This window comes from Corvus cornix, chromosome 3 (assembly GCF_000738735.6).
Source record: "Corvus cornix cornix isolate S_Up_H32 chromosome 3, ASM73873v5, whole genome shotgun sequence".
In the NCBI taxonomy this organism is placed as follows: Eukaryota; Metazoa; Chordata; class Aves; order Passeriformes; family Corvidae; genus Corvus; species Corvus cornix.
In genome coordinates, this window is record NC_047056.1 from 113,575,795 (window position 1) to 113,590,818 (window position 15,024).

The 15,024-nt window shown below is 48.8% G+C and overlaps 1 protein-coding gene across 2 annotated transcripts in view; it reads right to left on the reverse strand.

Moving 5' to 3' along the window:
* Positions 1-905: 905 nt before the first annotated feature.
* Positions 906-15,024, reverse strand: part of FZD3 (frizzled class receptor 3) — a 48,217-nt gene continuing 34,098 nt past the window's right edge. For both annotated transcript variants that reach the window (XM_039568379.1, XM_019293042.3), the window contains 3 exons: positions 7,138-7,286; positions 6,078-6,311; positions 906-5,271 (listed from right to left, as the gene is read on the reverse strand). In XM_039568379.1, coding sequence (XP_039424313.1) covers positions 5,058-5,271; positions 6,078-6,311; positions 7,138-7,286 — 597 coding nt within the window. In that variant the 3' untranslated portion in view covers positions 906-5,057. The remainder of the gene's footprint in view (positions 5,272-6,077; positions 6,312-7,137; positions 7,287-15,024) is intronic.

Below are 15,024 nucleotides of genomic sequence, written 5' to 3' on the forward strand. Positions count from 1 at the left end.
CCCACCCCTAATCCCAGCCTAGGGGTCTGAACTGACCTCAGCCTCTGCTCTGACCACATCCCCCTCCTCCAGCTCCTCTTTCTCCATGCTCCTCCCACTGTCCTCACCTGCAGGTCATTAAACCACCTTGGAGAGGGCTAAACAAGCTCTAGGTGACTCCATCTCCTCCCCAACCCTGCATTAACCCCTCTGGGACCTGGCAATGCAGCACAGAGGGGAGAAAAATGCTGTGAGCTCCCATTCCTCATCCCCGACGGGTTCAGCTGCACAGGGAATCCTCCTCAGCTGCAAGAGATCACATTTTTGGCTGCTTGACTTCAGAACTGGTCACTCACAACCCACAACAGTTTAAATTTAGGAAGATGAGGGAGACCAGCAGCTCCTAAAGTTTCATCCCTGAACTATTTATCTAATGAGACCTAAGTGAGCACCAGTAATTAGTGACAGGAGTTATTTTATCACCAGCCATGCGAGACTCAGCGTACAACCACGTATCCGCCCAAATGCCAGACAGCTCCTTCAAATAAATCAGTCATCCTGTCCTCAGGTTGGATTTGGCAATGAAAATCCCCAAACATCCCTGGCATTGCTGCTCCCAAACCTGTCTGCTCTTTGCTCCTCTCTGCCTGTGAAATGCTGGTGGTTTGAGCGGTCTGTTCTCGTAAAAGGGCGGAACAAACCAGAGCCCGAAATCTGCAGAGAGCTTTGTGTTTGCTGGAAGGGTGCCCGGCGTCCACAAGTGCAGATGTTGGGGCGAGATTAAGGCTAGAAAGTCTTTCTTCAAATTCAGAGAGCTGCTGGCCAGAGTCAAATCTGATAATTAATTATTTAACCTTTGAACTGGATTTTTAAGGGTGGGTGTGATTATGCCCATCAGAGATGAACTGAAAACCGGTCGACAGAGAGACAAGGGGTTTTCCATTGTTTTATTAAAAACTTCCAAAGGTCTAAAATGAAAATGTACACCTACTACAAGGGAACCAGTTTGTACACTCACAGTTAAAGTGCTAAAAATTAAACGTTACAAAACCCACACTGGACTACTGTAAACAAAGTCTACCAAGAGCCGAGTGCAAGTGGGGTCAGCCACGGGCAGGGACTGCCCCACACATTCCGCTATGTGGAGGTCTCACGGCCATGGGGGCTCCTTCCCCTCTCCTGAGGAGTTGGATGTTGTCACAGCGCGGACACCGGAGTGCCAAGGGAAGGGCTGGAAGAGGCGGCAGCGCATCACATGCACCGAGTTCCCCATGCACGGACCCCACGGGCAAAAACTGGGAGAACGCCCCGCCTCCGGGGAAAATTCATCCTGATCCCTTTACAAAAGAAGCACAAGGGGATGGGGGAAAGTTTCACATTCAACTGGGCATTCTGCTGCTCGAGGTGGACCTCAGGATGTCTCCTGTGCAGGGGCTGCTCTGCTGTGCCCTGGTTTCACCACGCACCTGGAGCTGCCGGCTCCCCACTGGTATTTTGTGATCCTCAGTACCCTGGAGCTGGGCTGGAGAATCAGCTCCCCTGGAAGGGTGGGCACTGCTCTACAGCTGGCCTGACTCTTCTCCTTGTGCCCTTTCGGAGGGATTTTCCCTTCCCTCCTTGCTGGAACAACATGGGAGCGGTGCTGGATTTGGCCGTGACCGTATTTCAGCTGGAGCCTCCCAGTGCCATCCGCTGCTCACCACTGACCCCCCTAGAGCTGGTGTCTTAACGCTTCCAGCACAAAATTTGGGTCTAAGCTGGAGGAAAAGGGAGAACACGAACACATCTACACCCAAGTGTGGCTTTTTGCTGCTGTTGGGATTGTTTATGCTTTAAAAAAGAGGAGCGGCCTCTTCCATGCAACACCGACTGCAGCTCCGATCCGGGATATTTCAGTGAACCACGGGAGCTACGAAGGGATTAAGAAGGAACAGCACATACTCGGGGGGATCTGGGATCTGTTGTCAGCGCAGCTGGGTTGGTAAAACAGGAGCTGGAGATCCCTGGGAATACCGGGAATGAGAAGCCGTGCGTTTTACGGGAAGCTTTGACGGAGCAATTTCACAGAGCAGAGTTTTGGGGCTGCAGCCATCGTGTGCGCAGGAGGGGGAGGCACGAAGCTTGGGATGAGCTGGAGAAGCCAGGCATTGTCCAGTTTCCCTGCCTGTTCCCTGGGAGAGAGGATCCAGCCTTTGGTGGCTGCTGGGGAGGGACGAAGTGCTGTAGGGACTCCATGAGGAACGTGTGCTCAGCTGCAGGGACATCCGGGGAGCCCGGAGCCCACAGAGCACTGCAGTGACTGCAGAAATGCCCTCCTGGCCGGGGGTTTCAGCTCGGGGGGAATGTAAAGCTTGGCACCAATCCCACAAACCAGGCACCCGGGCTGGAGCTCTCACCAGGTAGGAAAGCACCCCAAAACCACTCCTGGTGCCCCTGCCAGAGATGGTGGTGGGGTCACATTCAAACTGGGATGCACTCCAGAGCCCTTGGGCACGATGATTTGGGAGCTGAAGCCCTGTGAGCCCCATTTGGGGAACTGCACCAGAGCTGGGGCATTCTTCCATGGGTGAGGAATGCTCCTCCCAGGAGGAATGCTCTGCCAAGAGAGCACAGTGTGCTGCCTCAGGTGTTGAAGGTAGAAGGGAGGGGGCAGGGAGGCAAAAAACCCAGCCAGAACTCCAGTCTGAGGTTTAATCACCTCTCTGGGGTGACAGGAGTCTGTGCCCTTAGGATCCATGAGCAAGGAATGACTTAGATATTCCCATCTGGAAGCAGTATGGGGACTGAGCCTCACAAATTAACAACATTTCCAGCAGGATCTTTCTCCAAACTCCATCGGCGTTCCTCTCCCTGTCTCTAAACAAGTCAAAGCACTGCTACAACTTACTTAAAAAAAAAAAAAGTACTGGAAATTGAGCCAAGAAGATCAGTGTGAACCCGTGAGCTTATTTAGTTCCGTTCCAGTGTTTAGGAAAAGTCAGCTTCCCAGCTCCTTCCGCAGATCCAGATTTCTCCCAGATCACCCCTTTAAAGCAGCACATTTGTTAGGAGGAGCCGAATTTGAAAACAACAAAGGTTTCACCCTTGGGGCTTCCAGGGAGTTGTAGCTTCTCCAGTTTAAGTCACTCAAAAGGACTTCCCATAGCCAGGTGGATCTGGGCAGTTATTCCTGGGACAGGGCTATCCCTGGGGTCCTGTGGATGGCCCCCAGGGCTGTTTGCTGAGCAAACAGACAAAGCAGAGCCTGCTGTGCCCCAGGGCCCTGGGTGCAGCACCTCCCTCCCCAGGCCGACAGCAAAGAGCTTTGTTATTCCATGCTGGGCTCTATTTGTCTTCTCCTTTGGAGCAAGAAACCCGGTGGAAGCAAGAAAGACAATTTGGGATAAATCTGTCTCGACTCCCGGGGCAGCCTTTGATTCCACAGCACACAGGTTATGAGCTTTGCTGTTGTGTCATCAGCTGCAATTAAAATGAGTTAATTGTGGAGCAGCTCTGGCCCCGCTGCCTGGGACGGCCCCGCGAGCTCCTGCCCCGGCCCTGCCCTCGAGGTTGGTGCACAAAGGCTTCTCAACATGCCTCCAGCAGGTCAGCAAGGGAATTATGTAAGGACAATGCAAAAGTAAGGATTCATTTCCCAGCAGCGATCTGCAGTAATTACTGAGGTAGGTTTGCATGCCAGCAGTGTTTCCTCATGCTGAATGAATCTCGGCAGCAGACGCTCCAGAAGATCTACAGCACCGTCCTCGACCGGCCTCGACTTCTGCCTCCAGTGCATCCCAACAGATCCTTTCCACACAAAAAAAAGCCCAAACTGAGAATTTTCTGCCATGAATAGCAGGGAATGAGAACAACCTGTAGCAGAGCTGGATCCATAACCTGGCTGGGAAGGAGCCACCAATTTACTGCGGATCCTGTCTCCTCCTCGAGGAACGCCGTGGGCTTCCAGCTGCCACATCCTGCTTTTTCCCCATCTGGGGGAAGCTCCTGCCTCCATTTCTCCCTCCCATCTCTGAATTCTTGCTCAGCACAGAGAATCCTCCCCAAACCAGCCATGACACCACCAGGAAGGTGGGGCATCCTTGAATAAACTCCTCTGGTGCTTCTGGCCTCAGCCTTCTTCACCCGGGTGCTGGGGCTTGTGAACAGGCTCTGCTCTGGCTGTAAGGGACGGGCTGGGCTGTACATTCCTGCTTGGGTGACAAATTCAGCTTTTCTGTTATAATTTTTTTTTAAATAGATCAGGAACAGGCAATCTCAGCTTTTTTTGTACATGACTCGAAAAAATAAATGGCTGAATATTATCTAGATAACTGGTTTTAAAACCCATCTCTTCCTACAGAAATTGTAAACGAGTAGAAAATTTAAATAGTCTTTTGTAAAAAAGCAAGGACAATACAAGTTATAAAAAAATCACTCTTCCCTGCCCCTCTCTTCTCCCCACCCTCCCGACAACTGAGCCTGGACAGCTCTGGGAAGAGCTGGTGATCCTCAGAAGAGTTTCCTTCTCCATAATGCTCATTCCTGTGGTGTTTCCCGTGTGACCAAACGCTGCCAGCTCGATCAGACGTCCCTCGGGCAGCGCTGGGTGCGTCCCCTCATCGGGTGCCTCGAGGGAGGTGCATGGAGGGATTCCTTCAACCATCAAGAGTTCCCTTAAGTCTCATCAGAACAACTCCCAGCACAACCCCGACACCGAGTTTTGGGGGGTGGCACCTCCCGACACGCGGAGCCCAAGGGAGGAGGGACAGAGGGAGGAGGGAGAGAGAAGGGGGAGATTGTTTTCCACGGAGAATAAGAAATTCAGTAGTTGTGTCTGCTGAGGACCAGTTATCATATAAATAATTACCTACAGAGAGGTTCAGAGGAGACAACCAGCTTTTTACTCAGTAACTCAAGACAGCTGAACCCTCCAGCTCCGAGGCAAGTCCCACAGCGTGGCTGCCACACGGAGACGCCAACTCCGGCTTCCTGATGCCCAAAATTCAGCACCTGACGAGAGGATGAGGATAATACTGAGGTGTCACCTCGCTGAGGAAGGCACCGCGAGCCCTGCGAGCACTCCAAGCTCTCCCTCGCCGTCAGGCACTGGTGCCATCCTCCTCGATGACGCGGTTCATGCTGGTGCCGTGCGTGATGTGTGTCATTGGGTTGCTGCTGAGGTCCCTGATGCTGCTGTGCCGTGACTGCTCGTTCAGCCGGTGGGAGCTGCTGTGCCTGGAGTGATCAGTCAGTCGCGACATGCTGCCGTGAGGTAGTCGTTCCTCCACGCCTCTGTAGCTGCAGGGAGTGTACCTAATTTAGGGAAACACAGGGCAATTATTGCCGGCGTTACCGCCGCGCTGCTAAAGAATGTAAATAGATGCCGGCGCTCTTGTGAGGAGCGGCATTCCCTGCTCAGCTCGGTACACACTCGGTAGAGCCCCAGGCAAAGCCTTTCAGCTCCTCGCACAATGGGTCCCGCTCGGTTCTCACTCCAGCGCTACGCCTGGAATTGGTAATCAGCGGAGTGAAACCCCTGGTGATAAATTACGCTGTAAACCTTAGCTCCACCTCGAGTCAGAGCGGGAGCCGGTGCCCCTGTTTACTTCGGCAGGGCCAGGAGTATTTACGGACACAGAATCAACTGACACTCGGACAAAAGCAGCCACCAAAGCGCCGAGCTGACACTGGGGCAGGTCTGTTTTCCCACACGGTGTATGTAACACGGATCGCTGCCGTGCAGGAAAACCAGCGCAGAACACAGGCCTGCTGTGCAATTAACTCACAAAAAGCAGCTCAGACTCTGCAAACATCACGGTATTTTTTCTCTTTCCAGTCCAGACACTAACAGGGAAAGGAGATGCCCTAGAACATCCAGCTTGAGCATAATTACGGCCACACATCCAGCTGGAAGGGGCCTGTCCCATCTCCTATACAAGATTTGCCTGGAGAGTTTGTGGACTCCCTACATCTGGAATTGTTTGAGGCCAGGTTGGATGGGGCTTGGAGCAACCTGGGATAGTGGAGGGTGTCCCAGGGAGGTGGAATGTGATGATCTTTAAGGTCCCTTCCCACCCAAACCATCCGTGATTCCACGATTTTTTGGAGGACGCTCGTACCGTCCGTCCCGCGAGCGGTGCAGGCTGCCGTGGTAGCTGCTCACTTTGCTGTGGACACTGCCGGCCTTGCTCCTCTGGTCATCCATCATGGCCAGCTGGGTGGACGAGGCGTGGGTGGAGGTGCCCTGGGTGGAAGTGCCCCTGGACTTTCGGATGATGGGGGTGTTGGGGTCCCTCAGGAGGGACTGAGCGAAGTCCGGCTCCTGCAGCACTTGGCGGCTCTCGTTGACAACTCTGAGCAAGAGAAGCGGTCGGAGCAATTAACGTTAATTACTGCGGTAGAAAAGTGATCACAGCACTGTGACTGTTCTACAAACAGAACAAGCAGCATGGCTTGGCAAGTAAGACCATTATTTACATTAGAATGTCCCTATTTGCCTGATTTTGAAGCATCTCTTGGCTATTTTAGCCCGAGTTGAACCCTTGAAGGATGGACCAAAAGTCATGGAGGAGTCACCGAAAGGCTTCTGTCGTTGTGGATCTGTTTTAAAACACCTTAAGACAGTATTTATTATGAAAGTATCCACCCATGGCTACCACAAAATCACACAAATGGTCTTTAAATTGATTCCAACCTTAATCTAAATTAATTCCAACCTTAGAGAAGCTCCAAGAAATTCTTACTGTCACTTTATCAAACTGCTCTGCAGCACTAATGCATAAGGAAGATTAAAAGCAGAGACAAAGGCTTTCAACTGCAGCCACGGTGAGAAGAACCTGCATTTCATCTCAATTCAAAGGTCTGGTTCAGTTGGCTAGATGCACATTTATAAATAAAAATTTTTAATTCCACCTCTCAGTAAGAGGCAGCGTAGTTGCAGTGTTCACTTGACAATTATTGTTAAAAATATTTTGAAGACAGACAAATGTAGATTTGATTCTAGGACCGAAGAATAATTAGGGAGAAATGAGCAATTTTTGAGCTGTTGCCTGCCTTGTCCTTCCTTGCTCCATTCTGGTGACTTTTCCATCCATTCCTGCCTTTCCCTCCATGAAAAACCAACCCAAACACCCTTCCAGGACTGCAAGGGAAGTTTATCCGTAACATATCCGTACGCACTCTTTTTTCCTGCGCCCGTGGAAGAAGCTGGCCCACTCAAAACAGGTCTTCTTGCTTCCAACCCAGAACACCGAGGGGATCCCAACGACCAAGGCCATGAGATACTTCATGAGGAACAGAATCAGATCTGGACGGCTCATCTGAGTGACCTGGGGAGAGAGAAAAAGAGAAAAGGAAGATTCATCGTAGCTCACCACTCATTTATGGACACATTTAAGTCATCCCTCCCTGCCTCGAGCCAAAGCAAACATCGTCAGGATTCCTTTGTTCCCTGGCTCCACGGAGCATGACCGAGAGCGCTGCACAGCCCAGTGCTGGCTCGGACAAAAGGCTCAACCGCTGTGAGGGCCCGGCCTTTATTTGTACTTCTGCTCTTTTCTCCGTGCCCTGAATAATTGTGCAATATTTTCTAGTCTGCAAATCATGAAGAGTCGTTTCTTTGATGGCATTAACCTAGATAGGACCAGGTGCTGTGGCTGCTCCTGGGAAAAATGCCAGTGAAACGCTTCATGGATGGTCAACACTGATCCTGTATTCCTTGGAGGGTTTCCCTGTCTCCCTCCCTCTGGAATTCAAGGCACTGGCCAGGTACAACTGCCGGGTTCTTGTCAACCCAGCAAAACTCTCTCTCTTCAGGGAGATCAGCTGAACTTGAAAATGCTCACAAGGTCTATCTTCCCGAACATTTTTATACACAAAGGGTTTGTTTGGAAAAGAAGACACAAGGATGTTCTTTTCAGGAAGGTCTGTAGGGTAGCTGCAAAACGAACAGACATCCAGGGGCTTTCTGGAATCGATAACCTGGCTCAAAACCTGACCCTTCAAGGACAGAGACCTTCCAGAGCAAGCCTGAAAGATGCCACCAAGCTGTGGAGGGAAGGAACAAACTCATGGTGGTGTGAATTCCTCTGTAAGCATTTGGGTGACGCTGGCATTGGCACTATGACCGTGGAATTCCAACAGTTCCAGCAACTGAGAGAACTGGGAGTGTTCAGTCCGGAAAAGAGAAGGTTTGGGGTGACCTAACTGTGGCCATCCAGGACCTGAGGGGAGCCCACAAGAAAGATGGAGAGAGGCCATTTACAAGGGCCTGGAATGACGGGACACAGGGAATGGGTCCCCGCTGTCAGAGGGCAGGGATAGATGGGATACTGGGAAGGAATTCCTGGATGTGAGGGTGGGGAGGGGCTGGGATGGAATTCCCAGAGAAGCTGTGGCTGCCCCTGGATCCCTGGGAGTGTCCAAGGCCAGGCTGGATGAGGCTTGGAGCAGCCTGGTCTAGTGGAAGGTGTTGGGGTTGGAACTGGATGATCTTTAAAGTCCCTTCCCAAACCATTCTGTGATTCTGTGATCTCAAACACCCACTGGCCATTAAATTACCTGGCCTACAGCAAGAGGTTCCCTGCTTTTCGTCACAGCTGAGGGAGATCTCCAAACCCCTTGAAATTTTCTGACACCTTGAAAATTCTTATTACCCATGGGGACGAGGACTGTGAACAAGAGGGAACACGGATGACAAGCAGCAGATTTATCCCGATCCCAACAGAAATAAAGCTGGTGCACAACGGGATAAGAAAGACCCGCAGATGGCTCAAGGATCGGCGTGGCAGGAAGGTCTGGGGCTGCTTAATCGTGGGGAGATGCCCATGAAATCTTCCCAACAGGGAGTCACCTGCAGCAGCGGCTTTGGGACAGGTGGTGACACAGCTGGAAAAACCACCACGCCTAAGGAAGTGACTGACCAGCCCGCCTAGAGCACGAGGAAACGTCCAGGGAGCCGTTTGAGACAGGGCCTGGCGCTCCCTGAGGTGAGGGTGAGACTGGAATCCTCTGGGAATTCACAGGGATGTGGAGCAGGGCCGGCAGGAGGACAGGGAACAACCAGCCCTCCTTGCAAGAAGCTCCTCTGGCCTAGAGGGACTCGAAGGTGTGAGAAAAAGAACAAACACTGAAATGTGGGGAAAAAACCACTTGGAGGTGTTTGATCTGTGCAACAGAACAGAAATATGGCTGCAGCAGCCATGAAGGAAATTCCATCCGTAGGAAAATGGGATTTTGGAGTAGCTTCAGACATGAGTTGTGGGGATGGGCATGTTCTGAGTGTCACCAGTCTGCGACCTCAGAGGTTGACAGTGACAGTCAGAGCTCCCCTCTGCTCCTACGAGCCTGTAATAATGTAGAAACACAGATACAACCTCCTGAAGCAACACCAAGAACCAGTTTTTCCCCCCAGATTGAAAATTCAAAGTCAAAACATGCCCTGTGTCAGGAGGATTCACCAGAAATAGGTTCCCACCCCGTGATACTCCAGCCATATTCCAGTTACTGCTGAGGGGCAGCACAGCTTCCACTGGAGCAGCACAAACCCAGCAATCCCTGGTTTAATACTTTGTGTTATTGCACATCTTTTAGTGCTGTCACCGTTGGAGATGGAAAATGAAAGTGCAGAAGTGTAATGAGCACAATCAGGAGAACATAATTATGTTCCTTAAGAGTTCCCCATCCATGAAACGCTGAAGGGTCTTGGACACCACTGTGGACCTTCCCACACCATTTAACAGAACAGGTCTGAGGTGGTTTTGTAGCCAACCTGGGAGATTTCCACCCAGGAATCAAAAATAGGAACAATTACCCAATAAAAAATTACCCAACAAAACGAAGCTCTCAAAAATCCACCTTAATTATTTCATCATGAGCTCGTTTGGCATTAAGTGGAGTAAGTGGTGAAATTCATCATTTCTTAATGAAGCTGACGTTCAGGTGCATTTTTATGTATTTAATTATTTATATTTACATTTAATGTCTGTCCACGGGGCCAAGTCTCCCCTGGCAGAACTTCTGGCCTGAAGGGAATTTAATTTTGAATTTTTCATCAAGAAAAAACCACCAGTTCTAGTGCTACAGCTCTCAGTTGCTCACTTCCACCATGATATTACAGTAAATCACTCAACAGCAAAACTTCTGGCTCAACACATACATGCTGAGTGCTATAAATAATTCCAGGCCAAAAAATTGAAATAAATACATTCAACAAATCTTTCAGGTGAAAGGAAGCACGTCCTGGTCTTCGACAAAGCCAGTTATTCAACATCATTAGACACTTTTCTCCAAATTAAGCCTCTTTGCACCGAGCAGCCAATTCAGGGAGCAACACCCATTAAACTCACATTAATACTGAGTGACTGCACCTGCTTGAAACAATATTCATCTGCAGATATGAGATATTTATAATAATTAACAACATTTACAATAATTAACAGCACGAAAATAAAACTGGAAATGACTTTTCAAGGTTTACTGAACTAAAAACCAGGTGTTTGAACCCAAAGGTTCCTGCCCCTTCTCCAGAGCACTGGGGCACCTCCAACCCCAAAACACTGGGACAGAGACCAGGTTGGACAGTTTTAAAAACAGCAAAATAAGGCAAAAACTCACTCATGTTCACCATTAAAAGTTAGACTTTTTTACTGCCCAGCTGTTTAGGAAGAGTCGCAAACACAAACCAGTGAAGTAGTGCAGACTTGGACGGGGTTGGATTTATCCACAACACATGGAATCCTGAATTCAATGGGAATATCCAAACTCCACACATCAACTCAACCAAAATGCAAAATATTTTCCAAAAGCACCTGTGAACACGATCTGCTCTGGGTCCTTATTTATGGTAACCCCTCTCCCCAACAGGGAATGTAATGTTCAATGGTTCCAGCAGCACTTTTGCTATTTTAACCCCATTTTTATACCCCCTCAGCTTTTAAAGCTCAGCCTTCCCATCCCTGTTTGTGTCTCCTGGGAAAATCCAGGTACCCAGGACTGTTGAGGGAAGCGTGGAGCAGCTGAAACAACGATGGCAGCAATTCCATCACCTGCTCTCCCTTCTCCCAATAAATTCATTGTGCACAATCCAGTCTTTTCCAGAAGGATCCAATTTCAACATCAGACCTCAGTAATTTTCTGGGGGAGTACTCAGACAAAACTCTGCTGCTGTGACATTGACCACACTATAAATAATCAGCTTCTTAATGTCTTCAAGTTGTTGCAGTTGAAGGACTAAAAGAGGAGACACAAAAGCTTCATGAAATCCCAGATTCCTGTGGGAACCACTTTTGAGAATGACAGTGAAAATTGGACAGGATCCCTGGTTTCAATTTATCTTCTTGGAGAGAGGAGACGATGCTTAATAAGGGAGGGAATAATCAATAAATGAGACACTCTGAGATGTCCGAGTTTATGGAACAAAGTCACTTGATGCACTTTCCATCTGTGCTTTTAAAAATTCAGGTTATAAGGAAATACCTTTGGGTTTAAATGAAAATTTCTTTGAGCACTACCTGGCTCTGTTTCCCTCTGGGATACCTGAATAAACTACTGCAGTTTATTGAAGAAACCTCTCTGAAAGCTGAGCTACTGCAAGGAGGAAAAGGGACTGAAATGCAGTTCAGGAGGATTAAAAATGTATTTTCATCTCTCACTTTTCTACAAAACCCTTTGGAGCTGCTGACTCGTGCTGAGCTCCACACAATGCCATGTAACAGATACTGTAATAACAAGGAGCAGAAATCGTAGAATTTACAGCACTCACAGAATGGTTTGGGTTGGAAGGGCCCTTAAAGCTCATCTCATTCCAATCCCCTGCCATGGGAGGGAAAAATCACTGATTTTCCTCTTCTTTTCTAGAAACACAATGCAGGCAAAGCACTGCTGGCAGTTTTCATGTCGGAATTCACTCAGGAGAAACGACCCCAATACAAAAAGCACCTTCTCAGCAGCACAGGCAGCCTAAGGTATCCCTGGAATGAGATGATCCTTCAGGTCCCTTCCAACCCAAACCATTTTATTAAGAAATTCAGTCTGTTCTTGCTTGTGCCGATAAATATGTGGTACTGAAGCTGCAATTAGCAAGGTGTGCTGAAGGCATTCCTGCATTTTTGGGCTGCAGCACTTTATTGAAGTACTACAATTAATTTTTATTAGGGAAAATGCCACATATCCCTCTGTTATGCTGTAGAAATGTGGGATTTCCTCATCCCCCCTCCAATGATTTACTCACCAATGGAGGTTTAGATATCCTGCTTTCAGAGGAGGGGTCTGAGGGGGGACTTGACCCTAAAACACCCTCCAGCAACCTCAGCAGCCCAGTTTGGGAGTGCAGCATTAACCACAGATCCCACCCAACAGCAATTCCCCTGCAATCAGCCCTGCAGGAGCACTGACTTCGCCTTTCAGTTCTGTTCAGCGAGAACTCCGAGTTGTGAGACACCAATAAAATTCCCAACGTGCATCTAAAAATAGAGGCTGAGCAGCGTTTCAGCTATGAAATAACAATTATCACATTTTTTTATCAGAGATGGAGACGCGGCAATGCCATCAAAAGGGTGATCCCTCAGTATCAGAGAGTGAATTCCACTGCTGATGCAGCCAGTGAGGGAAAAAACCCCTCCTAAATCCAATTCTAGAGCCTACATTCCTGTTACCAGCTGAAACAATAACTGGGAACAGCTACTAAGGAATTGAATTCTGTCATTTCTTCTGTTTCCCACTTGGCACCATGGCCAGACCCTTCTTAAATCTGTGAACCTCAACATTCTCCTCATAATCCTGGACCAAAGGCTTTCAAAATTCCCCCTTCACACTGGAGAGCTCAAATCCGGAGACAGATCTCCTCTGGGCCTTAAAAACCAGGACAATGTCCTTCCTTCTAGATAAAAACCTGCTTGTTCTGAACACCAGGAGCTGCTTTTCCATGAGGCCAGAGTGTCAGGGACACAAGGGAGTGGAAGGCCCTGGGGCCGTGTCCTCAGACAGGAGAACCTTCCCAGAGGGAAGAGAATTCTGGTGGTGATTCTCCGTTTTCCTTCAGACCTGATGGCTTTCCTGGGGATGTAAGAGGGGTTTGTGCACTCCAGGAACACAAGACCTTGGCAATTTCATGGAGTCTCTGAATGGTTTGGGTTGAAAAGGACCTGAAAGCCCATCCAGTTCCAACCCTGACACCTCCCACGATCCCAGGTTGCTCCAGCCTGGCCTTGGACACTTCCAGGGATGGGGCAGCCACAGCTTCTCTGGGAATTGCAGCCCAGCCCTTCTCCACCCTCACAGGGAAGGATTTCCCTGTGGATCCAGGCTCTCAGAGGCACCGAGCTGACAAGGAAAAGAGGCAAGGAGATGCAGGATTTGGGCTGTGGGCTCCGCGCCGCACTCGGAGCTGCTCAGACACATCCCACGAGCACGGAGGCCTCACCCAGCAAGTTCTGTCAGATACAAAGATCACGGCTGTAACAGAGGCATTTCTGCAGCCCATTTTCCCCCTCCCATCTGCTGGGCTGCTGCAGAGCATCCAACAGAAAAGTTTTTCCCTCAGTGAATCCAAGAATCCTCAGCGAACGCACTGGTTCGGAGGCATCGCTTCCCTCCCGCAACACGCGGCGGGCAGGTGTTCAGAAAGGAGGTTAAAAACATCAATTTCCACATTTCTCCAGGGAAAACCAACGCTGCTCTGTAGGCACACTGCTCATTTAAATGCTTATATAACTAATTCCTGAATATTTTCCCCTCCTGCCCCCAAATGATCAATCACAGCTGCTTTTTCCTGACACAGACCAGTGGCCTCTTCCCACTAAAACGTGTGAAACCACAAATTAATGAGCTCGCCGTGTGTGGGGGGGAAAAGCCCAAACACAACACCTGTCCCCCTCCTCTGGGGCAAGAACGCTGATCATTTGATATTTCCCTGAGGATAAAAAGCAATGAAATTCAAATTAACCCATCCTTTTGTTGAAAACAGGGAAAGTGGGAGGAAAGACCAAAGGGAATCTGATCTAACAGCCTCGCTGCCATAAGCATTTCCATCACTGTCGTTGCTCTGAGACTCAGGATTACACTCACAATTTGTTTTCCAGTCAAATGTAGTAGGATTTGTCACTGTAAAGTAAGTTATTATTAAAATATTGCTTGTTTGGCTTTTATCAAACCATGACACCATTCTGGCTACTCTGCAAGACTTGGGGCAGTAACAAAGCTAAAAATAAATAAAGAAGACACTGCAATAAAAGCTTATAAAATCACCATCTTCACGGGGAACAGCTGTTCTGGGGAAAACTTACCCACCTCAGAAGTTAAGTGATAGCCCAGATCCACCTCACCACACCAAACTCATCTAAAATACACCTTTCCCCCAAGAATTTTAACTGTGCAAGTGCCAAAAAAAATACATCCCTAAACAAAGTGCCTCTACAGAACAATTCAAAGGCAATAAATTCTGGTTTAGAAGAATTTCTCTTGAGTTCCTCCAGTCTATTAAGGGAAAGGAATTTATGGGGGTGAAATTAATTCAGGGAAAACCTGCACTGGTTTCACCAGGGGTTATCCCAGGTCCATGCTCAGGGGACCACACTGGAATCTAAAAATCCACTGGGAAAGCAGCCTGGACAACCAACACGGCAGAGTGGCCTCTCACAAGGCAAATCTGATTTCTGTCCACCCTGCTGCTAGAAAAATACTTGGATTAAAATCTTTGCAGCCTCAAGACCTGTTTGGCAGCAGATATTCTTCCCTGAATCGATTTAATTCTTCCAGGACAGAATTTAGGGAGCTCGTTGTGAGTGTATCCCCAAAAAGGAACTCCCACTCCTCGGATGAAGACGCTTCGCAATAAAAAACTGTGAAATCCCTGGAGATAAAGCCCTGAGAAAATCATCAGTGTGGTTTGGTAAAGATGCAAATAATGGCCAAGCCACTGCTCAAAGCAAAGTGCAGAATTTAGGAGTGAAACAAAAGGTGTTTTAGCCAACATAATATTTATAATATAGTTTTTATTCTCCACAGACAGAAATTCTGTGTGCATTAGGTTACAGCCCTTCGTTTTCAAGTCATAGTGTGAGTGGAATA